Raw genomic sequence first — 27,187 nt, forward strand, 5'->3', positions numbered from 1 at the left:
GAGATGGAAATAAATGTAAACAAATTAGGCAAACATCTGTGTAGTTATGCATCTCAAGTCCTATTGATTTCACTACTTTTGGATGCATTCTTTATAAGCACTGACTATGGCTTTGGTAGTAAAAGTAATATGTTTATGCCAAATTTTGCTGTTCTTATTCCACATTAACCTTGTTTAAATGAATAGGTTTTGTTTTTTTTTAATAACAGGATTCAGCCCTTTGATATTATTCTGGAAACATGAGTACAGTTGCATATCACAGTAATGTTTCTAAAGCTATGTTAATGGATCTTCTATACTTGAGAATAAATGTTGAGGGGCGGCAGAGAAACCATTTAAAAGGATACTAGCAACTTAAAATCATAATTTGTAAACAAACAATTCTTTAACTACATCAATAATAGCAGGTTATTACAAGTTAAAACAATATTTAAAATCTTAAATCACAGTCCTACAACATGAGGTGGCACAGACAGTTTGCTGCGCTCACACAGAGCTGCATCGGCCTTCATTTTACCTCAGCCCCCTGTAGTTAACACCACGGGGAAAAAAGTGTAAGAATATAATGTCTTTTAAAAATCGTATCTGGGACTCAAAACACTAATATGTATTAATCATATTGTTATCAGATTATATAGCTATAGAGCAGAGTTAACGTTGTTTGGGTACCTTGACTATACACTTTCATACATGTTTTCATTTCTTTTCCTTTTTTTAGTTTTGAATTTCCGGGGTTTACAATGATTTTTGGGAAAATTATAGCATCCCTTTCATGTTTTTTCCCGTAATCTAATGTTCTCCCAAACTTTTATCTCCATCTTTGTTCAGTTTGTGTTTGGGAATTTTAATATGGTGGACTGTTTTTTGCACTAACCACAGTAATGAAGGAAGGAAGAGAAAAAACAAAGTGTTAATTCAGTGTAACAGGAATAAGATAACTAATATAACTTAATTGTTTGACTCAAATCTATCTCAAATAAATTGTACATTGAAAAGAACAAAGGCAAGGATTTTCCATATATACTATGTCTAACACCTAAATTGAAGCTAGTGCTTTCCATTTGGCCTATTATTTTCCAGTCAATCTGTCCAACACAGTAGAATATTCTCCTAGAGCATTGAGATTTAGGTCACATGATGACACTTGGTTTAAGCGGAAAACTTTATCCTAGAACTCATAAACTAATCCTTTAAACCAATTTAGCAATTCAAGGCAGTTAAATAGATCAGACAATATTAAGTTTTCAGCCTTTGTAATGATTAGCATTTCCTTATGTGTCAAGGAATGTTAGGTTATGTAAAGATGAGAGGATATCAAATGCTAAAACTCTTAATATAAGGGGTTTTGAAATTTCTAAGTATCAATGACATCCAGGTTTTAAAAGTGTTAGTTTGGAATTCTTGTTGCATGAAACGGTTTTACCTGAATTATGGAGAATAAACGCTACAAATTCTAGATTATATGGCTAATCCAGGACAGTAAATTTGAGCTGAAAATACAAAAGTGTGTGTATATATAGGTAGCTTTGAGGCAACACTGTAAAGTAAATTCCAATCAAAACTTAATTTACCTTAAAATGTATTTAAGCCTATGGAAATTGTCCTCCTTAGATTCCAAATATCTTTTATAAATATACTATTCAATTACCAGAAATAAATAGTTAGCTAATGCTCATATAAAATCTGCAAAGCAAATTTTTGTGCTGTCTCTGCAGTAGCCACTACCTAACACAGTTTGTTTTCTGGATTGTTCTGCATCAATAATATTGAAGCCAAAGCAATATCATTAACAAAAATAAAAATTATAGGGCCAGATCCTCAGCTGGTGTTAATTGGTGTGGCTCCCTGGAAGTCAGTGGAACTCTACCATCTTAAATGAGATGAAGATTTGGCCTTATGATATTTTTAAATTGCTTTCAAAGCATAGAAAAACACCAGTCTTTCATAAATGCAAAAGAACTATTGTGGAACTAAATGTTCTCAACCTATTACAATATGGCAAGCAGTAAAGAATCTGATCTTCCCATTGTAGGAGCCCACACAAGGTTTATATTTTAATCCTGAAGAACCAAATCCGCTCCCAAGCAAACCTTTTAGTGTGTGGGTGTGTGGTGGAGAAGGGAAGGACCTCACTGTATTATTTTTATATTCCTTTTTTCATGTTGTTAATTAGAAACATACTTGTATATAAACAGAAGTTATTTTTCTTTTTAAAGTATTTTAAAGTATTTTAATCTTGATACAATACTGATTACAATAAGAGACATATGCCTTTATAATTTCACCCCTTACCCAATTTGTCTTGTCATAAAAGAAGTGTAGTATATAAGAAAAGAGAGGAGAAAAAGTTTTCATTCTTCTTACACTGTGCTCTCTTCTTTTTGTTAGTGAATTACATTAAACAATAAACCATATCAGTTTTTCCCTATATAAGTTATTTCCTAAATTACCAAAGTAGCATAGATCTCTTCTAGTTACTCTGTTACAGGACATTAATGGAAAAAAATTGTATGCATGTCAAAATACCACTCTTTTTCAGTTCTCTATAACTTTTGCCAAACTTAAACTGTTCAAGCTGAGATTTTTGGTGAGGGTGTCTGCTTCAGGCTGAATTTTTTGGGGGGACAGGGGAAGGGAATTTCAGCAAAAATGATTCAGCCATTTCAGAAAATGAGTTAGGGAAAATATGTTTTTTGCCTATTTATAATAGAAATTTGTTACAAGTGTGCGTTGAGTAGCTCTAACACCTTATGGTCTGAAGCAGGGAGGTTGCATTGGTGACAGGGATGTGCTTTTTGCTCTTTTTCTGAAAATTCACCCAAACTCAACCAAACTATAAACCTCTTCAAATCTCAGTTCCAGTGGTCAATAGAGTTGGTAGAAAAATTGTTCGAAGAGTCCATCTGTACTGAGCATTCACCTGTGTGACAAGTAGACTGTGTGTGTGCCATCTCCACGGAGCGACTGAACTTCTTCACAGCAATGCTGCGGGGTTGAGCAGGTCTTTTCCTGCAATAGCTCTTGTGGGCTTCTAGGTGTCTCTGTGAGGCCAGGTACAAGAAGTGACACTAAAGAAATTGCCTTTTATTCTCCATTCTCCCTCTGCTAGTGGCCAGGCAGTGTGGAAGAGTCCTGTAGGGGGAAAAACCCAGTATGTGTTCATGTAATTAAAGACTGTATCATCTGTGACAAAGTTCCACCTCTGCCTTGGTGGGTCCTGCACCTACTGGCAGATTTGTTCGCCTCAGAGATTCACAGCAGCCCTCAGTTTGGCCACTTTTGCTAGTGGCTCAAACCTGCCATTCACTCAGCTAAACTCATCACTGGCCAGCATGGGGAAAAAGAGGGAGAACAATCCCCGCTGTCTCTGCTGGTCCACCAAGTGGGTCAGCAAACAGGCCAGAGCCCTTCTCCTCTGGTGGGACCCACAGTCCAGGTCAACTCTTCCTGTATCCAATAGGGAGTTGGGGAGATGGGCGGGGGGAACCCAGGCCCACCCTCTACTCTGGGTTCCAGCCCAGGGCCCTGTGGATCACAGCTGTGTAGTGTTTAATGTAACACCTGTGTGATAGCTATAACTCCCTGGGCTACTTCCCCATGGCCTCTTCCCAACACCTTCTGTATCCTCACCACAGGCCCTTCTTCCTCATGTCAGATAGTGTTTGTACGCCTCAGTCCTCCAGTAACATGCCCTCTCACTCTCAGCTCCTTGTGCAGCCCCCACTGACTGAAGTGAGGTCCTTTTTAAACCAGGTGCCCTGATTAGCCTGCCTGTCTTAATTGATTCTAGCAGCTGCTTAATTGGCTCCAGGTGTCCTAATTAGCCTGTCTGCCTTAATTGGTTCCAGTAAGTTCCTGATTGTTCTGGAACTAGCCCTGTTACCTTACCCAGGGAAAAGGGACCTGCTTAACCTGGGGCTAATATATCTGCCTTTTATACTTACCTGGCTGTCGAGGAAGCCCCCCCGCTCTGGGCCCAGGCTAGCCTGAACACTTCTCCCTCCTGAAAGCTGCTGTGTTATACCTTCTGATTGCGTTGTTTTGTTGCATAGTTGTTTTGTTTCCTTTGGTAATTCTGTAAGCGTTACCAATAAATTTTCTTTCTGTTTCAAAAAAAAAACAAAAAACTAGCCCTGTTACCTTACCCAGGGAAAAGGGACCTGCTTAACCTGGGGCTAATATATCTGCCTTTTATACTTACCTGGCTGTCGAGGAAGCCCCCCTGCTCTGGGCCCAGGCTAGCCTGAACACTTCTCCCTCCTGAAAGCTGCTGTGTTATACCTTCTGATTGCGTTGTTTTGTTGCATAGTTGTTTTGTTTCCTTTGGTAATTCTGTAAGCGTTACCAATAAATTTTCTTTCTGTTTCAAAAAAAACCCAAAAAACTAGCCCTGTTACCTTACCCAGGGAAAAGGGACCTGCTTAACCTGGGGCTAATATATCTGCCTTTTATACTTACCTGGCTGTCGAGGAAGCCCCCCCGCTCTGGGCCCAGGCTAGCCTGAACACTTCTCCCTCCTGAAAGCTGCTGTGTTATACCTTCTGATTGCGTTGTTTTGTTGCATAGTTGTTTTGTTTCCTTTGGTAATTCTGTAAGTGTTACCAATAAACTTTCTTTCTGTTTCAAAAAAAAAAACTAGCCCTGTTACCTTACCCAGGGAAAAGGGACCTGCTTAACCTGGGGCTAATATATCTGCCTTTTATACTTACCTGGCTGTCGAGGAAGCCCCCCCGCTCTGGGCCCAGGCTAGCCTGAACACTTCTCCCTCCTGAAAGCTGCTGTGTTATACCTTCTGATTGCGTTGTTTTGTTGCATAGTTGTTTTGTTTCCTTTGGTAATTCTGTAAGCGTTACCAATAAATTTTCTTTCTGTTTCAAAAAAAAAACAAAAAACTAGCCCTGTTACCTTACCCAGGGAAAAGGGACCTGCTTAACCTGGGGCTAATATATCTGCCTTTTATACTTACCTGGCTGTCGAGGAAGCCCCCCTGCTCTGGGCCCAGGCTAGCCTGAACACTTCTCCCTCCTGAAAGCTGCTGTGTTATACCTTCTGATTGCGTTGTTTTGTTGCATAGTTGTTTTGTTTCCTTTGGTAATTCTGTAAGTGTTACCAATAAACTTTCTTTCTGTTTCAAAAAAAAAAACTAGCCCTGTTACCTTACCCAGGGAAAAGGGACCTGCTTAACCTGGGGCTAATATATCTGCCTTTTATACTTACCTGGCTGTCGAGGAAGCCCCCCCGCTCTGGGCCCAGGCTAGCCTGAACACTTCTCCCTCCTGAAAGCTGCTGTGTTATACCTTCTGATTGCGTTGTTTTGTTGCATAGTTGTTTTGTTTCCTTTGGTAATTCTGTAAGCGTTACCAATAAATTTTCTTTCTGTTTCAAAAAAAAAACAAAAAACTAGCCCTGTTACCTTACCCAGGGAAAAGGGACCTGCTTAACCTGGGGCTAATATATCTGCCTTTTATACTTACCTGGCTGTCGAGGAAGCCCCCCTGCTCTGGGCCCAGGCTAGCCTGAACACTTCTCCCTCCTGAAAGCTGCTGTGTTATACCTTCTGATTGCGTTGTTTTGTTGCATAGTTGTTTTGTTTCCTTTGGTAATTCTGTAAGTGTTACCAATAAACTTTCTTTCTGTTTCAAAAAAAAAAACTAGCCCTGTTACCTTACCCAGGGAAAAGGGACCTGCTTAACCTGGGGCTAATATATCTGCCTTTTATACTTACCTGGCTGTCGAGGAAGCCCCCCCGCTCTGGGCCCAGGCTAGCCTGAACACTTCTCCCTCCTGAAAGCTGCTGTGTTATACCTTCTGATTGCGTTGTTTTGTTGCATAGTTGTTTTGTTTCCTTTGGTAATTCTGTAAGTGTTACCAATAAACTTTCTTTCTGTTTCAAAAAAAAAAAAAAACTAGCCCTGTTACCTTACCCAGGGAAAAGGGACCTGCTTAACCTGGGGCTAATATATCTGCCTTTTATACTTACCTGGCTGTCGAGGAAGCCCCCCCGCTCTGGGCCCAGACTAGCCTGAACACTTCTCCCTCCTGAAGTCTGCTGTGTCATACCTTCTGTTTGCTTTTGTTTTGTTGCATAGTTTTGCTTTATCCCCTTTGGTGATTCTTTGTAAGTGTTACACAAATAAAATTCTTTTCTGCTTCAAAAAAAAATTAAACTTACCTGGCAGGGGAGATACCATGATCACGAAGGTGGTTTTCCCAGGGTGAGGCTCATCCATTGCACTGTGGGTGTGCTGACCCCTGCGATTTCCCCAAATGTGGGTAACTTGACTGCATAATTTGTGGTAGTGAGGGACTGCATTCGCACTCTCCCCTGGCTCTCAGTTTAAAAAAAAATCACTCTCCTGTAGCCATCTGGCCTGACCCTGTCACACATCATACATGAGCAAAAGGGTTTTTCTGGCATTTCCTAACTGTGGAGTATTTGATTTGGGTGAACTTAACATTCTTTTAATGTAGGGCTTTTTAAAATGTAATATAAATATACTTGAATGTGAGACTAATTTCACATGCAAGTATACAGTTCAGTTCATTACACTCTTAGGGCTAAATTCAGTTACATTTGTTTTAAAATGTTCCAGGATGACCTGAAGTTTGGAATAAAGTGTTGCCTTTAGGGCACTGCTCTTCTTAAGGGATGATGTGACACTGCATTGCCTCAGGGGAAACTCTGCTTTGCTGCACCAGTCCAGTCTAGGCCTAGTGCAGTGGGGAGGTATGGGAGGAGGCAGAGAGAGATCCCTACTCTCTTGTTGCCACTGTGCCTCACTAGGGGGTAGGAACAGCAATTCTGTCTGGTCTTTAGACAGCACATGCAAGGTGGGAGGAAGAGGGGAGAAGACTTCTTGTGTCTCCCCTGCCCCCACTACATACATACGTAAGGTCCAGGAAGAATCTGGCCCTTAAATAATGTATCATGAAGAAATCATAACCCAGGTGAACAGGAGCTATAATATTGAATGTGAGTTAGGGACAGTGCTTAATTTGTAATGAAAGAGCTGCTGGGGCTCAAGAAATTAGGTGCCAGGGCTCAGACATTTTTTTTACTTTCATAAGTGATGCAGGTACCAGGGCTATGAACTGGCAAACCAGGAGGTGCTGCAGTTCAGCCCTGGCAAGCCTTGGCACAAATCAAGCAATGGTTAGGGGGAAGAATTAGGCCCAAAGTGAACATAAGCAGACCACTTTCTTCTGTGTTCTCTTGCTTAATTTCTTTGATAATGTCACAGATAGATGCTGGTGGTATCAAAATCTATTGCCATGGAAGCATGTGATAACAGAAGCACCAGATTGTGGCATCAGTGACTAAATCAGGCAGCAGGAGGAAGGTCTAATATCAGAGAGAGCTGATTTTACGCATGCACGTGTACACACACACACGCCCGGGTAATTAACAGTGATAGAAAAGGAAAAAGAATATTATGGCTTGATGAGCTATTTACTTCTGGGAGAATTCTGCACCAAGAAATTCTGCACCTACTATTTTAAAATTCTGCACATCTTGTCAAAATAACACAGTATAATCATGCCAGTTTCAATTATTTTGGTAATTTATTTCAAAATATCTATCACAACTATGTAGCAATACAGACAACAAAAAAGATTCAGGAATGTTTTATGACAAATAGATTCCCTACTAGGCATATTAATACAAAACTGAGTTATAATTCCTTTAAAGTACAATATAGGAATGTATTTCCCACTGCACATGAGCAGAATTCAGAAGCAGTGCAAAGGCTGAGGGGACTCAGAGATAATGGAGGAGCTGAAGGAGAGAGAAGTAATTGGTGGGAAGGAGCCTGGGTGTGAAATTGGAGGGTTGTTGGATGTGGGTGGGAGAAGTATGGAATGGGTTTTTTTGGGCAGGGAGGGATTGTTAGGGATCCTCCACCATGCAGACCCTGGCTGACCCCTAGCCTTTCTCATTCACTTCTGCCTGTCCCCATATGTCCTTGCACCCCCATTCAGCTTCTCCCTCCCCCCTTGCGGCCCTGCACCCCTTCCTCCCTGTCCCCATGTGGCCCGGCACCCCATGTGTCCCTGTTCCCCCACTCCAGTTCAGCCCCTGCCCAAGTCTGTGACTCCCCAAGCAACCCCATGTGCCCCACGCTGTCTGACCCCCGCCCCCATATACCATGCCTCCTGACCTGGTCACATGAGTAGAGCACTGTGAGGAAGGCAACTTCCTTTTATCCCTGTCCAGAGCTGGGGCTGGCCCAGGAGTGGCTGTTCTTTTCTGGCACCACAGAGGCCTCTGGTGGGCAAAAGGTGTAACTGCAGCAACTTTCCTGCAGAATGTATTTTCTGCGGGGAGGGGGGGAATTCTGCACATGCGCAGAGATGCAGAGTTCCCTCAGGAGTAGCTATTGGAAGGAGAATAATGTGCTATCTGTAATAGTTTGCCAAAGTTTGGAAGTGGTTCACTATCTATTCTAATGTACTTAGATGCCTCAGTTCAAGCTGTCATATAAATTATGTTTATTATAGTTAATCCTCAAGGTGTTTTTTAATGTAATAGGTTGTCATAAAGAGGATGGTGATCAGTTTTGTTCTCTCTGAGGGTAGGACAAGAATAAGCAGTTTAGTTTACAGCAAGGGAAATCTAGGTTGGATATTAGAAAAGCTTTCCAGCTATAAATTTAGTTAAGCACTGGAACTGGTTATCTAGGAGGTTATGGAATCTTTATCATTGGAGGGTTTTAGGAACAGGTAAGACAAAACACCTGTCAAGGATGATCTAGGTAGACTCAATCCTGCCTCTTGTTGTTCATTCCAACTCTATATGTCTATGATTCTGTGGATATAAATTGAAGAGCAGGATGAAGATTAGTAGTAGCCTATAGATCAACAACATTCTCATCTCATCATGTTTGTTTGGTTTATTTCCGTACAGGTTTATATTGGTGAAAAGTTTTTCTTTGCTTTAACAGCCAATACTTCAGTGTTTTGCTATGGTAAAGCGAGTTAGTCAGTGAGCTTTTACAATCATAAATAACTAATTTGCTATTACACACCTGGTGGGCGGTGGTGGAAAGTAATACAGACAGTGCTCTGAATAGGGGGTAGTGCAGAGCCCCACTAACCTTGGGAGGACCTTTAGGATGGATTGTGTCTGTGGATGTGTAATCCATCCATAGCTGTCTGGTGGGCAGGGAGAGTATGCACATTGAACCATTCTAAGTGGCCCTGCCTGCCAGCCAACTCTGCAGGCTAGTATTGAGGGTCTGCACTGCCGGCCCACCTTGTTTGGGAAATATGTCTCCCTAGTGTTAGGGAGGGAGCATGCCTGTGACTTCAGTGACTGCAGTTGTCACTTGGGCTTATGTGGAAAGTGCTGGGGAAGAAAAGAGGGGAGGAAGTTATCTCTAGGCCAGGGTCAATCTAGCCAATAATGTTTTGTGAGAAGGATGGACAAAAAACGTTGAATTTGAGTTTGGCCTCCTAAAAGTTTTGACCTTTAAGGATAAGGCTGCCTTTTCTTCAAATTTTAATATACCTTTTCTCTGTCTGTCTTTTTTAGCTGTAATGTTTTCTTCTTCCTCCACAAGATTTTAAGTATTGAGATTCTGAAGAACAAACGTGAAGGATGCCATCTGAGAGGTGCCTCAGGTATGGTACTTTAAAGCAGTGCAGGATGTCATTGTCATTTAGCATGGTGTTTACTGAAGCATTAGTCATCATATGATGCATTAACAAAAGCATTCATTTAACACCTGCATCTCCAAATTATAACCTGGAAGAGATTGCTTTAAGAGTTGCTGTTGCCATTATCATGAACAACATGAAGCATGAATGAGACAGTAGTAATTTACTTGAACCCCACAATCCTCTCCAATTCCCTGTTGTTTCTCATTCTTTATGTCCTTCTCTACGTTAGGAGTTTGCCCAGGGGCATTTTCGGTGCCAGTGAATGCCCAAAGTGTAGACAAAAAAAACGCTGGAGTCAGTGAAGTTTTGCACTGGTGCAGTCATAATGGTGGCAGGTGATTGTTTGCTGTGATTGGGGCACTTTCCCAACGGCCATCTATAAGAAGGCTGGCTGCAAAGCATTCTTATTCATGCACTTCCTCTTCCTGCCCTTCCAAAGTTCTCATTTCCATTTTTCCTTATCCATCTGACACCTCAATCTGTTTCTCTCTTGTTTATGCTTCTTACTGGCTACTTTACTTGAATTAAATAATAATTATTTCCTTATTTTGGGAATGTTTGCACAGAGGGTGCTATACAAAATATATTCATGCTATGGAATTTCTGCAGGATCTATCACCAGTCTGGTTCCCTGGAGGCTGTTCTATTTTATACCCACTGCCTACATCTCACTGGGACCAACTTGGCAGTGGTATCCCACGATACCTCCTTTCCCTCTGCCATGACCCCAACACTGGAAGATTCCCTCAGACATGGGGGATAATGAACTGCCTAGATCTACTATGCTTTATGGCCACTTTGTACTCGCAGAATGGTACAAAATGGCACAGTGTGCCTGTGAATCAATGCTCTCATGTTTATAACTTTCAGTTGAAACTGTCCATAATGAACATGCAGATGTACATACCATACAAGTATGTAAGTATGTGGTTGTAATCAGAAAAATTACTAAAAGTTGAGATTGGTGCATTACAAATATTTGCTCCCTCTGATTCCAACTCTGCTGAGTTTATGGACAAAATCAGTGTTTTATTTCTGTTAGAAATGGGAAACGAGGATGCACATGACCGAACTGTCTTCTATTGATCCTCAAGCATCATGAACAGAATTGCTGGTTTTGCTTTGGTTCCAGGTTCCTTATTGTTGGTGCTGAAGAATGAACCTGAAAAAACACAGTTGGATTTTTTTTTTTTTTTTTTAGTTATCAGGTTGAACTTACAGCACTGACTGCTTAAAATAATAAATCTTGACTGGACTTAGTGAATTTCCTATGGAAGTTACAGAAAGGAAATAAATGTAAAACAGCAAGAAATTGCTTTTACAGGATTGTCTTTCCTGACAACTGTACTTTATTGTATATAAATAGGATTCCACAAGCAGAATAGTCAGAAATTATTTTGCACTTATTTCTTTGGTGTGAAACTAAATAAAGGACTAGCCCCTCAGCTGGTATAAATTCATATACAATTCACATGATTTAGCCCAGCAGAGGATCTGGCCAGTTGTATGTGGATTTTTTTTCTTTCTCCATTCCATGTATTTATTATTTTTTATATACATATAATCAGGTTGTCCTTTCAGTTTCCTGGAGTGGAGGAGATTTGGATCAGGCAGACCTAGGCAGGGAAGCACAGAAGCTCGGGGCCTATCAGCTCCATGGCTTTGTCCAAACACCAGGGAGTTATTTAGAGGAGATGCTTTTTGCAAAAGCACCTGTATTGGTCCTTAGCACCATGTAAGAGTCACCTGAGCCCTTAACACAAACCACCAAGTAGCCATCTGGCAACTTTAAGTTACAGCTATTCTGAATTGGTTTTAAAGAAGCAACCTAAAAGTGAAAGACTCTAGTCTCTTATTTATTCCTCAGCCATCTAGCCCCTTCTTATTTTTAAAATATGCTCATATTTTACAGTGAAAATGTAGCAAATATTGATATTAAATGACTAATTATTGGTTGAAACCACTTTTACAATATTACCAAGGAATAATGGAATAGTATGTTCTGTTGCTTTGACACCTTATATTGCAGGTATTATCTGAAAAGTAATAGTAAAAAAAAATGAACGTTCTGGTATCACAGATCTGCTGCTTGTGAGGCTTTAGAGTCATATCTGCTTTTTTTAGTGACAATTTTAACTAATCAGAACTACTTTTTACCTCCATTAGTTCAGCTGAACCAATATAGCTAAGGAAAAATTAGATGGAATCTCTTCTGGCTGGCAAAATTCTTTACAAAGTACGACTAGTAGAAACTGTTTTTGATGATAATACGTGAGCCAGACAATTTGTAGAGTTGGTTACATGAATGTTCAATATTCCTTTCTACTAATATATTAATTTAGGCCACTTTGGTTGTTTTTCTATTACCCTGTAAGAAGATGATAAAACCCCAAACCTTTGTACTCCTCTTACTTAACACTTGTATAAATCAGGACACTGAACCCAACAGTGGAGTAAAGGAGAAAAGAATCAGGGCCTTTGAGTTGTTGTAAATCTAACATATTTTCTATCCAAAATAAAACTAAATTATGTGAAACTTTTCCTGTGCTAAACATACCACATACAAGCGTCTCTTTGTTTGGGCACAAACTGCTTTATTTTTTTTAAACCAGAAATGTTGATCAGCATTAACTACTGAGCCTCAGAGTTAGGTCTTATGTTTGTTGATAGACTCTTTTTGTTTCCTTCATTTGCAGTATTCAAGAAATGCTGACAGGTCAGAGGCTTTGCCAATCCAGTTCACATAATGATGCTGTATTGGCAGCCCTGAACCAACAAAGAAGTGATGGTGTACTCTGTGACATCACCCTCATTGCAGAAGAGCAGAAATTCCATGCCCATAAGGCAGTACTTGCAGCATGCAGTGATTATTTCCGAGTAAGTTTACCTTCGCATTTTCCTTCCCTTATAAAATCACTAAGAAATATGATGTAACTTCAAGAAAAAAATGGTTGCAGGTTCCATGCTGAGCAAGTTACAATTTAAATCTGAGTCTTTGAAAAGGATGAGATTTATATTTTTTGAAATGCACATAATGCACTTTAGTTGCATATCATGCTATTAAAGTATCCATCATTTTTGTAAGTGTGAATATTATTTTCAGTTTTTTCTAATTCAGAGTATAATTTAGTTTTTGTCTTTAATCTGGAGTCTAGACTTTTTAAGAGTGTTCTTTTAACAGAGGTATAGGGGTTTGTGTCTGTAATTTCCTAGGTTTTTAAAAAAAGCAAACTGAAAAAGTGGGAATTGCATTATGTGGCATCATATTAGAACATAAGAGCTACCATACTGTGTCCGTATGGCCCATGTTGCCCAGTATCCTGTCTCTGACAGTGGCCCATACCAGAGCTTCAGGGAGGAGTGTAGAGAACAGGGCAATTCTAGAGTGATCCACTCCTGTCTTCCATTCCCAGGTTCTGTAGTCAGAGGTTTAGGGTTGCCCTGAGCATGGGATTGCATCCTTGAGCTCCATCAAAGGCTATTAGCCAAGATGCTTTCTTCCATGAACTTATGTAATTCTTTTTTGAGGCTGCTTATACTTTTGGCCATTATAATTTCCCATGTCAATGAGTTCCACAGGTGCTTTGTGTGAAAAAGGACTTTCTCTTGTTTGTATTAAATTGCTGCCTATTAATTTCATTGGGTGACCCCTTTTTTTGTATTGTGGGCAATTGTGGATAACAACTCTCTAGTCACTTTTTCCACACCATTCATACTTTTATATAGTGGCATTATGATGTTTTGTGTCTTATTTTCTATCCATTTGCTAATAATTCCTAACGTTCTGTTAACCTTTTTTTTTACCACTGTTGTGCATTAAGGAGACATTTTCATATATCTATCCATGGTGACTCCAAGATCTTCTTTGTATGGTAACAGCTAATTTAGAACCCCTCATTGTATATGCATAGCTAATATTATTTTTTCCAGAGCGCATTACTTTGCACTTAGTAGTGTTGAATTTCATCTGTCATTTTGTTGCCTGGTCTCACCCAGTTTTGTGAGATCCCGTAAAAACTCCTCACAGTCTGCTTTAGACTTTAGTATCTTGAATAATTTTGTGTCATCTGCAAACTTTGCCACTTCACTGTTCACTCCCTTTTCCAGATCATTAATGTGCATGTTGATGCCCACATGGATCATGATCAAGGTTTGAACCTTTAGATCTACAGCAAAGACCTATACCCCTTGCGGTAAAGGAGTAAATAGTAGAAATAGTAGGTTGTCATCTTCCACGTGGACCATCACTAAGGGGGGATGGGACACTTTACCAGAGGTTTTCTCATATTTGCTGATAGCAGTGGCATGCTGAGACTCTGGAATCTTGAAGTTCCCTTCCAGCCTTTGGAGGGGAGTTTATATTACTGGATCACTTCTGCCTTGTTTGGATCACTTCTGCCCTGTCCCTTCCAGCCTGTCCATGTCTCTTTCCTTCCCCTGGCTTCTTGTCCCAACACTATTCTTCTCACCTAGGTAGGCCCAGTCTCCTTTCCCAGCAAGTGCTGGTTTGATCCCTTCAAACTCCCTGTCCCAGTCTTGTTGCCATTCCCAGTCCTCTCTTCCCAGCTCCTCACCTGATCTCTCTCCTTTTCCCTATTGCCAGACACTCCATTCATGTTCCTCATACCCACTGGCTCCCAGTCTCCCTTCTTATGCTCCACATGCAATATCTGCATCCCCTCCTTCTCTGGCTCTTTTACCCAGTCTCTTTGCCCATCCTGTTTGTTCTCCTCCAGTTGCCTGTCAGATCTCCCTTTCCTTGCCACACAGATTCCCAATCTCCTCATCCCCTCTCAGACTACAGTCCTAATCTCCCCCAACCCCCACAGGGTCCATGTCCCCTGTCTACTCCCCCTAAGCCTGCTGCAAGTCCAGCTCTTGTCCACTCTTCATTCAAACCAAGCAGCTTCCTCTTCCATGTTCCCTCTGCATAGCTGGGGGCTCATTCAGAGCACAGTTGAGACAGGCTCCCTGCTCACCGTTCAGGTGGTCACCTCCAGCATGTTCTGCAGCAGCATGCAGTTGCAGGAAAAATCCTGCTCAGCCCCAGGCTGCAGCATGCCCAGTGTGGCTGGAATCTTCTGGGAATTTAGCTGTGAAGTTCTAGTAAGCCACTATGGAGCATGTGTGAACTGTGCTTTTTCCCCGTCCCCACCCCCAACTGCCCAAAAGCTTATAACTTGACCACATTGGGTGGATTTGCATGGGGATGACCCCTCTGCCAAATTTAAAGCCCATGCCCCAAAACATTGGGCTGCTAGAGCTTTTCACAGAAAACATCACCTAAATGTTTTAACATGGCACAATAACATATCTTCCCTGTCGTTTGTTCTCAGAAACCGCTGAATAATTTTGGCTGAAACATTCCAAAAAATTTCAGCTTGACATAGACACCCAGCATAGAAAATTTCAGCCCAAATGATGGAAGTTGGGTGAAATTCAAAGCAATTGAAAAATAGGTCTTCTAATTGGAAGTGTTGTGCAACCTTAATTTATAGGCATTGCTACCAGTCCCACTGCGTGTGTGTGTGTGTGTGAGTGAGTGAGTGAGTGACAGAGAGATTCTAAACTATAAGTATCTATAAGTTTATTTTGAAATCTCGTTAAGTAGCGAGTCACCTTAACACTATCCTGAGACTAGAGAAGTAATTGCTTTAAAAGTCTGTTTTCAGTAACAAAATACAATTATTTAAATTTTTAGCTACAGTAGTTGTAGCATTAAATGCCTCTACAGTGACCTTTTCATTCCATTATAATTATATTACATTCCATGTAATTATATGTTTTTAACACCCATGTATTGCTAGATATTCTGTATCCTTAATTGTCTAAACAGGATCTTTGTCCTCCCCTGGAACCTGATAAATTTTTTGTTAATGTTGAGGTTTAGCTTGCTATATACATATAAGGAACACTGTCAACTTGAAATCAGGTTTCAGAGTAGCAGCCGTGTTAGCCTGTATTCACAAAAAGAAAAGGAGTACTAGTGGCACCTTAGAGACTAATCAATTTATTTGAGCATAAGCTTTCGTGAGCTACAGCTCACTTCATCGGATGCATTCAGTGGAATTAAGTGATCACTCTCCTTACAGTGTGTATGATAACACCCATTTTTTCATGTTCTGTGAGTATATAAATCTCCTCACTGTATTTTCCACTGAATGCATCCGATGAAGTGAGCTGTAGCTCACGAAAGCTTATGCTCAAATAAATTGGTTAGTCTCTAAGGTGCCACTAGTACTTCTTTTCTTTCAACTTGAAACCAGTTACTTTCACTGCAAGGGCTACTAAATCAATTTAACTTCCAGTTTTTGAGTACATTTTCCCAATTTCTCTCCCTTGTTGCTATCAGAGGGACCCTCCACACTTAACAGGGGAAAACACTTTTGCCAGATACATGTATTATTCTTATTGTGAGTTGCTGATCCTACTATGTTGCTTCTCTTGGTCCTATGCAGCCAGGACACCTGTTTCTCCTCTTCTTCCTGGAGCGCAGAGGGGCTTGATAGAGTTGCCAGTTTTCAAATTGCAGAAAACTGAATACCTCACCCCGCCCCTTCCCCGAGGCCATGCCCACCCGCTCATTCCACCCCCCCCCCTCTGTCTCTTTCACTAGGCTGGGGAAGAGGGTTGGGGTGCAGGAGGAGATGAGGGCTCTGGCTGGGGGTGCAGGCTTTGGGGTGGGACTGGGGATGAGGGGTTTGGGGTTCAGCAGGGGACTCAGGGCTGGGGCTGGGGTGTGGGGAAGGAGGCTCAGGGTTGGGGCAGGGGCTTGGAGTGCAAGGGAGGGTGCAGGCTCCAGGTGGTGCTGATTCAGGTGACTCCCAAGAAGTGACCGGCATATCCGGCTCCCAGGCAGGCAGGAGCAGTGCAAAGACCCCCTCTGGCTGCCCTTTCACCTAGGAGCTGGATATGTCGGCCACTTCCTGGGAGCTGCGCAGAGCCGGGTAGTGCAGCGCCGCCAGTTGGACTCTTAACAACACATTGAGCAATGCTGACCGGAACCGCCAGGGTCCCTTTTCGACCGGGTGTTCCGGTCGAAAACCAGACACCTGGCGACCTTATGGGGCTAGGTTGTTGGGGCGCCTGTGTCTGATTTCAAGGAGTGACTGGGATGGGGAGGGGGCACTTTCCACTCTGCGGTCTGATTCTGCTGCTGACAACTCTGTCTTCCCCTGCTCCAGTCTGGTTGGCGCCTCCTAATTTTTCAGAGGGAATAGGTGCTGTCTCTTTCCTCTTATAGGGAGATGTATTGTCACAGCCTCTCCTGGTCCCATGGAATGGCTGTAGAGCTCTTTCTCCTCCCAGACTGATTTTTTTATTACTCTCCTTCTGAGTGGCTTGAGGTTATAGAGGTATTTTCTCTTGCCTGCTGTCTGGTGCCCACAGTCTTGCAAGGGGGAGGTGATAGGAGGGGTACATCTTGTCCCCTCTTGTCCCAGCTGAAAGGGCCTAGTGTAGGATGCATGCACCCGCTGCTGCTAAGTACTCCACAAATACTTTAAAGAGATCCAGGAAGAAAAGTTGGGGACATGCTGCTTCCCACTTCCAGGCAGCTCCCATTACTCCACAGCCTTATGAAGAAGTCCAAAGGATGGAGAATGGGGCTCCTGTTGATCCCCAGTTCCACTTAGGTGTCTGGGGACTTAAGATTGGGGCTGCCCTTCCTTTCTCAAAGTCATTTGTTACTCTCCCTTTGCAAGAGTTATTGTGTGGTAGTCACATGGCTTCCCCTCCTACCCAGCACATTCTCTCTTCTCTCATTCCCCACCCCCATATAATGCCTGGCAACATCTCACAAAGAGTGGGCTGCAGCCTGCCTGACTGCCCTGTGTTCTTTAGCAGTGTGACAAGAACGGGTCCTGTCTTGCTTACTGATTGATTGACCTTGAGATTGGGGCACTGTGACTCACCCTGTTTCCAGTTGAGTTACTTGGTGTTTGGTGAATTGTCATTGTAAATTTTTTGTCTTGCTATCCTATGAAAAAAATAACAATTTAAAGATGGTTCAAATTATTAAAAGCTGCATACATCATTTCTATTGAAAAATACTGAGGGAGTGATTTGATGCAGAACTTAGTAATTTGATCTGCCTCAAAATAGTTATGATTTAGTAGGACATGTTGTCCACACTTTAAATATCTGCTGAAAAATGTACCACTTCTTTGCTAACAAATTCATTAGAGCATAAACTTTTGTGGGCTACAGCCCACTTCATCGGATGCGTTGAATGGAACATATAGTAAGAGGATATATATATACCAATGTGATATGTGCCAGCAATGCCCCTCTGCCATGTACATTGGCCAAACCGGACAGTCTCTACGCAAGAGAATAAATGGGCACAAATCTGACATCAGGAATCATAACATTCAAAAACAGGTAGGAGAACACTTCAACTTCTCTGGCCACTCAGTAAAAGACTTAAGGGTGGCAATTCTGCAACAGAAAAGCTTCAAAAACAGACTCCAACAAGAAACTGCTGAGCAAATTAATATGCAAACTAGATACCATTAACTTGGGTTTGAATAGAGACTGGGGGTGGCTGGGTCAGTACACATACTGAATCTATTTCCACATGTTAAGTATCCTCACACCGTCTTGTCAACTGTCTAAATGGGCATCTTGATTATCACTACAAAAGTTTTTTTTTCTCGTGCTGATAATAGCTCATCTTAATTAATTAGCCTCTTACAGTTTGTATGGCATATTCCACTTTCTCTGTATATATATAAATATCTTCTTATTATATGTTCCATCATTCTATGCATCTGATGAAGTGGGCTGTAGCCCACGAAAGCTTATGCTCTAATAAATTTGTTAGTCTCTAAGGTGCCACAAGTACTCCTGGTTTTTTTTGTGGATACAGACTAACACGGCTCCTACTCTGAAACACTTCTTTGCTGAAAATCAACCAAACAATAGCTGCTATTGGTAGACAAAAACTTTGTTAGGAAATTGTGGGGTGATAAGACTGATGTTGCATGGGGTGATAGTAAGTGAGGAAGGGAATAAATGCAGTATAGCCAAACCTAACCATCCAAACATAATGAATCAGCTTCCACCTAACTGTCCCCCCTCCCCAAAATAAAAAATCATGAGGTTGGCTTACAATCATGATTTTATTTAAAGTGTTTACATTTGATTTCTGAGCCTTTAGGCTTCATTGGGTCATGTTTACAGGTTTTCTCTGCAACCACTAGGGCTAGAAACTTAGCTTTCATTGGTTTAAAAAAGTGAGATTCTCATGTGTAATCACAGGACTCCAGGAGCTGGGGCTCTAAGAAGAATGACAAATACCATGAAACTCACAATAAAAGCCCATTGGGTACTTCTCATTTACATAGACTCTTGACGTTTTTCTTTTGCTTGTTTTTGAATTTTATAAAAGGGGTAGTACAGTATCTTAAAAGTGGGGTGCATACTTTCTCTTATCTTCATGAACTTTAGATGGCTCCATTGCTGAAAATGTGTAATCCTGTAAGTGTTTTCCTGAAGGAGAGAGCAAGAGAAGGGGGTGTCTTTCTTAAAAATAACATTATCATACCAATATCTGCTAGGAAACTTAGTCCTTGTGAATTGAAATACCACAATCAATAGCTGAGAACTGCTTCATTTTCACATAAGTGACTCTACTTTTTGACCTTGATTATGCTTCTTCACTGAGATCAAATTTTCCAATAATTTTGTCTGTGGACTGTCTATTGTCTATAATTTTCCAATAATTTTGTCTATTGCTTTTAGAATGACTGATCTCATAGATCCCTTCAATAACCAAACCTTAATTATAGGGGTACCTTGTAGGCAACCTAAATGTAGGCATTGCTAACACTTTGCTTTATATAAGGTTCTTGCAATCTTTTTTTGGGCAGCTGTAGCCCCTCCATTGTTTGCAGCAGGTCTCTGAAATTGGTCAGGGAGAGGGGCCTGGCTGTGACAGACTGACAATGTCCTGAATAAGCTTCAGTGAATTAAGTTAAACCTTAGTGAACTAGGTTTAATAACATTGGGGTCCATTGTATTAAAAATGCAATTGTTTATGTGTTGTTGAGGGATCGTGAATGTGTGGTCATGGAAAATGTAAACAGGAGAATGGGGATGAGGGGTGATTAGGGGGTGGTGTTTCTCTGGAGATGTTCCAAACTGCAAGAGTTTGCCTAAAGAGTTTTGAATATACTGGTTCAAACTGGAGTCTCCAGGGACCAACGGACAAAGAAAGGAAATAGCCTGGTTTTAAACTGGCTCATGGCCTCTTTTCTGATCCACCAAATGGACAGGACCTCTGGTCCAAGGTGGGCCCCTAATCTTTAGGGAAGAATTGGAAGGACTAATAGACAATCAGAACTCTTATCAGAGTGAAGTGGGGTGGGGGGGAACCTCTGACAAACTTATTAGTACAGATGTAGGTTCTTTTATTGTATTTAATTTGTTTTCACTGTGGTGCTTTTACCTTAAGAATAAAATAGGCTAGCATAAAAAGAGCTGTGCAGTATCTATAACTGTGGGCAGTCAGACCATTAACAGTCTCTGAAAAGCAAGCAAGCAGGTGTGTTGGGAATAACACAGTGAAGGCAGGGAACTGTGCAGTCTAGAAACACCCTAGTCAGAAGGGAATGAGATGCAGGTTTCCACCCATGAGAGGTAACGACTGGGGAGCTGGAAGCCTGAGAGTTGGTGGCCCTGGCTGGACCACTGAGGGGAAATACATATGCCCTGAACTGTGACACAGGCTGCAAGCTAGACCGCAAGAACCTCATCCATAAAGGTGCAAGGGTTGCTTGGGGCCAGGTGGAGGACTGGCAATGCAAGGTGTGGGGCTGAGCGGGGGGAGTCAGGTGTGGGGGCCAAAGAGTGGAGACCCCCACTCTGTCCAGTGGGAAGGAGCCAACTGCCTCCTGTGTGAGGGAGATCTGCGCCTTCAGCCTGGGTGGCCTCATATGGGGTAGGGACATAAGGCTGACAGCTTGCTGCTGCCTGTTAACTGGGGCCCTGGGAGCTGCCCTCCTGCTGGTGCCTGAATGTTCAACTATTCCCATCCCTCAGGGTCTGTCACCAGGGCCCAGAGGCCTTGGTAGCCCTGGGCCGGAGTCTGCCCCATCGTCGTCTAACACAGATGCATGAGTTTCGGGGGGTAGACATGGCAGCACTTGGGGAGGCACCTGGGGGTTTCCCACAGACTACTAAAGGAATAGAGGAGGGCTGGTGGCAGACTTGAAGTTTTGCCTAAGGTGGCTGATTGGATTGGATTGGATTGAGCAGTCTCTGGAAAGTTGGGTTAGTCAATGGATGTATAAATTGCATTGTAATTGTACTAGCAAGCTATGTGATTTCCACTGAGAGATTCTTCTTTTCTACAGAGTTCAAATATGGAGTATTGCTTCTAAAAAGTATGACTTTACTACCACACATTTGGAATATTAGCAGATGTTTTTATAACCTAAGGGTGTGTGGGGGGTGGGTTTTTTTTAAATGAAATGCTTCAATTTCTCAAAGTCTGAACAACCCTCTTTCTCCTTATTTCCATCTGAATGGGTTTATAGTTAGACCACTGAATTACTTCAAAACGACAAAAATCTTTCATGTAAACTGGATGATCAGGATAATCTGAATCAATAAGATCAGTTTTTAAAATGTTAGTACTACTTCGATCTTTGATAGGGAGCATTTTCAATTCATAGTTTTAAATACTTTCTGTTCAAGATGAGCCAAATAGAACTAGATTTTCCAGGGACTTTCTCCTGTAACTTTCATAGCTGCTTCATAAGCACCCCATTCTCTGAGAGAGTTTTGAGTCTACTATTCCATTGCTGGCAGGAAAAAGTATTGTCAACTGATATCTTTCCATATATTCAGCACAGCTGATTGTTTGTATTTTGTTACATGTACAATGTACCTTGCTAAAGCTGAACTTTGCTCTTCAGGGCCACTTACTTCTGCTGTATTTAGAGTTGCCAGGCGTCCGGTTTTCTACCGGAACGCCTGGTCAAAAAGGACACTGGTGGCACCGGTCGGCACTGCCGACCTGACTGTTAAAAGTCCAGTCAGTGGCACAGCAGGGGCCCGGAGCTAAGGCAGGCTCCCTGCCTGCCCTAGCTGCGCATTGTTCCTGGAAACAGCCGCCAGGTCCTGGTGGTCCCTAGGCATGTGGATGGCCAGGGAGGCTCTATGTGCTGCCCCTACCCCGCGTGCTGGCTCCGCAGTTCCTATTGACCAGGAACTGCAACCAATGGGAGCTACGGAGGCGGTGCCTGCAGGCACAAGGGCAGTGCGCAAAGCCTCCCTGGTTGCCTATACACTTAGAGGCTGTAGGGACCTGGTGGCCACTTCCTAGGAGTTGTGGTAAGCACCGTTGGGCCCACGCACCCTGAACCCCCTCCCACACCCCAACCCCTTACCCCAGTCCTGAGCCCCCTCCTGAACCCTAAACCCCTAATCCCTGGCCCCCCCAGCCAGAGCCCTCACCCCTGCACTCCAGCTCCCTGCCCCAGCCTGGAGTCCCCTCCTTCATCACAAACCCCTCAAACATCCAAAATAATTCATTCTAAAATTGGAAGTTTATTGATCGAACACAAGAAAGAAAAAGAAATTAAAACAAGCATTTATATTGGAAAAAAATTGAGTGATTATGCAAAATAAATGTAATCAGAAACTTTAAAATCTCTCTTTTTGGAGGCAAAGTATCCAAGTCCCTTATTTTATTAACAACCGTTCTTCTATGTAAAGGAAAGGGTTAATTTTACTCTCAGTCCTGATATGCGAAGAGTATTCACTTCTGTTTCAGACAGACAGATAGACACAAGGTGGAGGAAAGAGGATAGAAAAAAGAGAGGAATTATGTCTTGTTGATGTTTTTGGAACACTGGACGGCTTTGGGTGTTAGGCTGACCACAAATGGATGCTTTGGGTGTTAGGCTGACCACAACACATGTTGGTTGGACTCTGGTACATATTCTGGTCAGGGACATCATCTGGTTGGGTCCTTTCTCCTTAGACAGGACAGGATTGTGATCATCTTATCTCTCTGGGCTGATGCAGTGCAGTTGATTTCAGGATTTGATGAAAAGCTGAGAGTGAGAGAGAGAGAGAGAGGAGAGAAAGCAGGGGGAACAGAAAGTGACCCAAAAGGAAGGCAGGCAGAACAAGATGTTTGCGGTCGTGATAAGTGAAGGGAGGTAGCTCCCTTTTATGAACACCAAGCTATAAAGTCCCACTTGGTGGCTGTTCTCTGCTTGCTTTACCTGTAAAGGGTTAAAAAGTCCCCCAGGTAAAGAAAAGGGAGTGGGCACCTGACCAAAAGAACCAATGGGAAGGCTAGAACTTTTTAAAATGGGGAAAAACCTTTCCTTTTGTGTCTGTTGCCCTTCTCCAGAGAGAGGGGACAGAGCAGGACAGGGCTTCAGTTATGCTGCAAAAAGTTCTAAAACCAGGTACGAAAAAGTATCAAATCATACCTTGACCTTACTTATCCGAAACCCCAAATATGTAAGTAATCAGGGGATGTCTAGAAAGACGCCTTTAGGGTTATTTCTTTTATTTCTTATTGGCTTGTGGATTCCTTTGCGCTAACCCCAGATGTATGTGTTTTGCTTGTAACCTTTAAGTTGAACCCCCAAGAAAGCTATTTTGGGTGCTTAATTTTTGGAATTGCTCTTTTAAAATCTAGCAAAAGCCTAAGTTCCAGATGTATTTTCTTTCTTTTTGTTTTAATAGAATTTACCTTTTTTAAGAACAGGATTGGATTTTTGGTGTCCTAAGAGGTTTGTGCACATGTTGTTTAATTAGCTGGTGGCAACAGCTGATTTCCTTTGGTTTTCTTTCTACTCTCTTCCCCGAAGTGTGTGTGTGTGAGAAAGGGCTTGAGGGTACCCCACAGGAAGGAATTCCTAAGTGCACCTTTCTGGTTCAAAAAGTAGTTTTGCATTTGGATGGTGGCAGTGTTTACCAAGCCAAGGTCAGAGAAAAGCTGTAACCTTGGGAGTTTAATACAAGCCTGGAGTGGAATGTATTAATTTTTAAAATCCTTGCGGGCCCGCACCCTCTGCACTCAGGGTACCAGAGTGGAGAATCAGCTTTGACAGCAGTGCTGGCAAGTAGGTATCCCCACTGCTGGGCTGAGTGTTGGATGTCATGATGATATAGTGATTTTCAGGACTCACAAGTGAAAAACAAAATTCCTTGAACAAGAGCAAACCCTAGGGACCTTCCTCTGAGGAAAAAAATCTTTTAGTCTGGTCTTCTCCTTGTGTCTTGGGGGAAAAGGTGGCCTACATAGTTCATCACCTCAATATTTTGTCCACCAGTTAGGCCTAATATCCGTCACGCCAATTGTGAAGCAAGAAATTAATGGACCAAATCTTCTGGTTTTACCATCATGATTTCAACAGTCCTTGAACCATATCAGCAGGTCCTTGTTGTTTGGACTAATCCAGTTTCTCTGTCTGGTTCTCTTGCACTTGTTCATAACATTCATTATTGAGAACAACTTGACCATAACTAATTTCCAAGCAGGCAAAAAGTTGCATTTAAGAAGGGCTCTAGAGGTGATCCTGGCAATTACAGACTGGTAAGTCTAACGTCAGTACTGGGCAAATTAATTGAAACAATAGTAAAGAATAAAATTGTCAGACACATAGAAGAACACAAATTGTTTCGGAAAAATCAACATGATTTCTGTAAAGGGAGATCATGTCTTACTAAGCGATTAGAGTTCTTTGAGGGGGTCAACAAACGTGGACAAGGAGGATCCAGTGGACATAGTGTACTTAGATTTCCAGAAAGCCTTTGACAAGGTTCCTCACCAAAGGTTCTTATGTAAATTAAATTGTCAAGGGATAAGAGGAAAGATCCTTTCATGGATTGAGAACTGATTAAAAGACAGGGAACAAACGGTAGGAATAAATGGTACATTTTCAGAATGGAGAAGGGTAACTAGTGGTGTTCCCCAAGGGTCAGGACCAATCCTAGGACCAATCCTATTCAACTTTCATAAATGATCTGGAGAAAGGGGTAAATAGTGAGGTGACAAAGTTTGCAGATGATACTAAACTGCTCAAGATAGTTAAGACCAAAGCAGACTGTGAAGAACTTCAGAAAGAACTCTCAAAACTAAGTGATTGGGCAACAAAATGGCAAATGAAATTTAATGTGGATAAATGTAAAGTAATGCACATTGGAAAAAATAACCCCAACTATACATACAATATGATGGGGGCTAATTTAGCTACAACTAATCAGGAGAAAGATCTTGGAGTCATCGTGGATAGTTCTCTGAAGACATCCATGCAGTGTGCAGTGGCAGTCAAAAAAGCAAATGGAATGTTAGGAATCATTAAAAAAGGGGTAGAGAATAAGATGGAGAATATCTTATTGCCCTTATATAAATCTATGGTACGCCCACATCTTGACTACTGCGTACAGATGTTGCCCCTCATCCCAAAAAAGATATACTGGAATTAGAAAAGGTTCAGAAAAGGGCAACTAAAATGATTAGGGGTTTGGAACGGGTCCCATATGAGGAGAGATTAAAGAGGCTAGGACCTTTCAGCTTGGAAAAGAGGAGACTAAGGGGGGATATGATAGAGGTATATAAAATCAGGAGTGGTGTGGAGAAAGTGAATAAGAAATACTTGTTCCCATAATATAAGAACCAGGGGCCACCAAATGAAATTAATGGGCAGCCGGCTTAAAACAAAGAAAAGGAAGTTCTTCTTCACTCAGCTCACAGTCAACCTGTGGAACTCCTTGCCTGAGGAGGTTGTGAAGGCTAGGACTATAACAGGGTTTAAAAGAGAACTAGATAAATTCATGGAGGTTAAGTCCATTAATGGCTATTAGCCGGGATGGGTAAGGAATGGTGTCCCTAGCCTCTGTTTGTCAGAGGGTGGAGATGGATGGCAGGAGAGAGATGACTTGATCATTACCTATTAGGTTCACTCCCTCTGGGGCACCTGGCATTGACCACTGTTGGCAGACAGGATACTGGGCTGGGTGGACCTTTGGTCTGACCCAGTATGGCCATTCTTATGTTCTTATGTTTATCTTATATTGACATCTTACGAACATGCATATGCTTTTTACATAGGAGCTTACAACTGCGGTAAATTTTTAGGCCTAATAATCACAAGAGTGCGAAGGAGAAATCCTTACAGCATACATTTCCAAACTTTCCCATAGCATGCACCACATTTTAAAATAGATTGTTTTGCAACTGGACAGGCTACCCCTCTTCACATTCACCATTGTGTACTATATCTGTCCCAATTACAGCAACTGCTTACTTGGAAAAGTAATACTGAAAAAATATTATATATTTTTAGCTCCATTGATATCCATTTACCATCTGGAAATAAGGACTGGGAGGAGGCAGCAACATGCTTATACAGTGCTGAGCACCCTCAACTCCCATTGAAGTCATGGTCAGATTTTCAAACCTATTTCTGAAATGAATGAGTGAGGTGTCTAGGCACTTTTGATCATCCCACTAGGTGCCATATTGCATCTTTAGGCACCTAATTACCTTTAAAAATCTGGCTTTGAAGGCCTGAACCAATGCCCACTGAAGTCAATGTACATCTTGCTTTGATTTCAATAGCCATTGGATCAGGCCTATAGTTTGAATGTTGGCTATGAAGAACCAAAGCCAAATGACAAATGAGCATGGCCAAGTTTAGTGTGCTAACTAAGAATGAAGACATTATTTAGAGAGCCATTTATTCTGGAGAAATTACATAAAAAGGACAGCAGCTCAGTTTCTACTGGGATGACCTTTAATTTAGCACAAGCATGACATTTGTTAGGATATTTATTTTTTTTATTCAGCTGTTAGGTTTTAATTAGTATTTTAGAATTTCTCGGTAAAGAGATGAAAGACAAAAGAAAAGTGCTCAGTGAGCAGATTTCTCACTTGGTCCTATTTATTAAACTATTGCTGAACAAATATGACAATATAAATTAAGGGTACTTCTATTAGCAAATTTTATTAAGATTAAAACCCTCCTGAAATGGACTATTAAAAGTATAGCCTGTCTGGATTCTCAAATACTATTTCACTGTCACACTGAGGTTACAGGAGTGGAAGGTGATTCTATCATAAACCACTACATTTGGATTTGAATGTTTAATGGGATTTGTCACCACTATAAATTGGCTTCATAGCCGAATAATTATCATATCTAAAATTTAACGCTCTTGGTGCCAGAAAACAGGATTTTACAGGAGTGCAGATGAAGGTAGTGATATGCAGTGAGATAATTAAATTCTTCATCTTTTCACATTGAAGCTTCCCTGAATAGCCTGAGAAAATGGGGGAAATGGCTTGAGCAAGTACAGCTTCTTAGTTTTGAAAATTCATGAAGGTTATTAGAGAAATAGAGAGTGACTAAAAAAGAAATCAAATATCTCTTGAAAACAAATGATTTTTAACCACATTAAAAGAGTTTGTATATAGCATTTTAACCTTTGAAATAAGAGGATATCGTTGTAGCTATGACACTTGAAGTACCGAATAATCAGCTGCAGTGAGTATTTT

General features: G+C 41.6%; 1 protein-coding gene and 1 non-coding gene across 15 annotated transcripts in view; both read left to right on the plus strand.

Annotated features, from left to right (window-relative positions):
• KLHL32 (kelch like family member 32) overlaps nt 1–27,187 on the plus strand; it is a 219,236-nt gene that overhangs the window by 48,045 nt on the left and 144,004 nt on the right. For 12 of the 14 annotated variants that reach the window (XR_012158001.1, XR_012158002.1, XR_012158003.1 and 9 more), the window contains 2 exons: nt 9,533–9,621; nt 12,357–12,537. The exons of 1 other annotated variant lie outside the window; for it this stretch is intronic. Coding sequence is in view for 7 of the 13 variants with exons in the window: in XM_073336806.1 (XP_073192907.1) it covers nt 9,599–9,621; nt 12,357–12,537 (204 nt within the window). In the remaining 6 variants the exon portion in view is untranslated. The remainder of the gene's footprint in view (nt 1–9,532; nt 9,622–12,356; nt 12,538–27,187) is intronic. One more of the 14 variants, XM_073336807.2, reaches the window with a different exon arrangement.
• LOC140909841 (U1 spliceosomal RNA) lies at nt 6,165–6,328 on the plus strand. The gene has a single exon (XR_012158377.1). It is a non-coding gene; the product is annotated as a U1 spliceosomal RNA (small nuclear RNA).

The sequence above is a fragment of the Lepidochelys kempii genome, chromosome 3 (genome assembly GCF_965140285.1).
Source record: "Lepidochelys kempii isolate rLepKem1 chromosome 3, rLepKem1.hap1, whole genome shotgun sequence".
NCBI classification, from domain to species: domain Eukaryota; kingdom Metazoa; phylum Chordata; order Testudines; family Cheloniidae; genus Lepidochelys; species Lepidochelys kempii.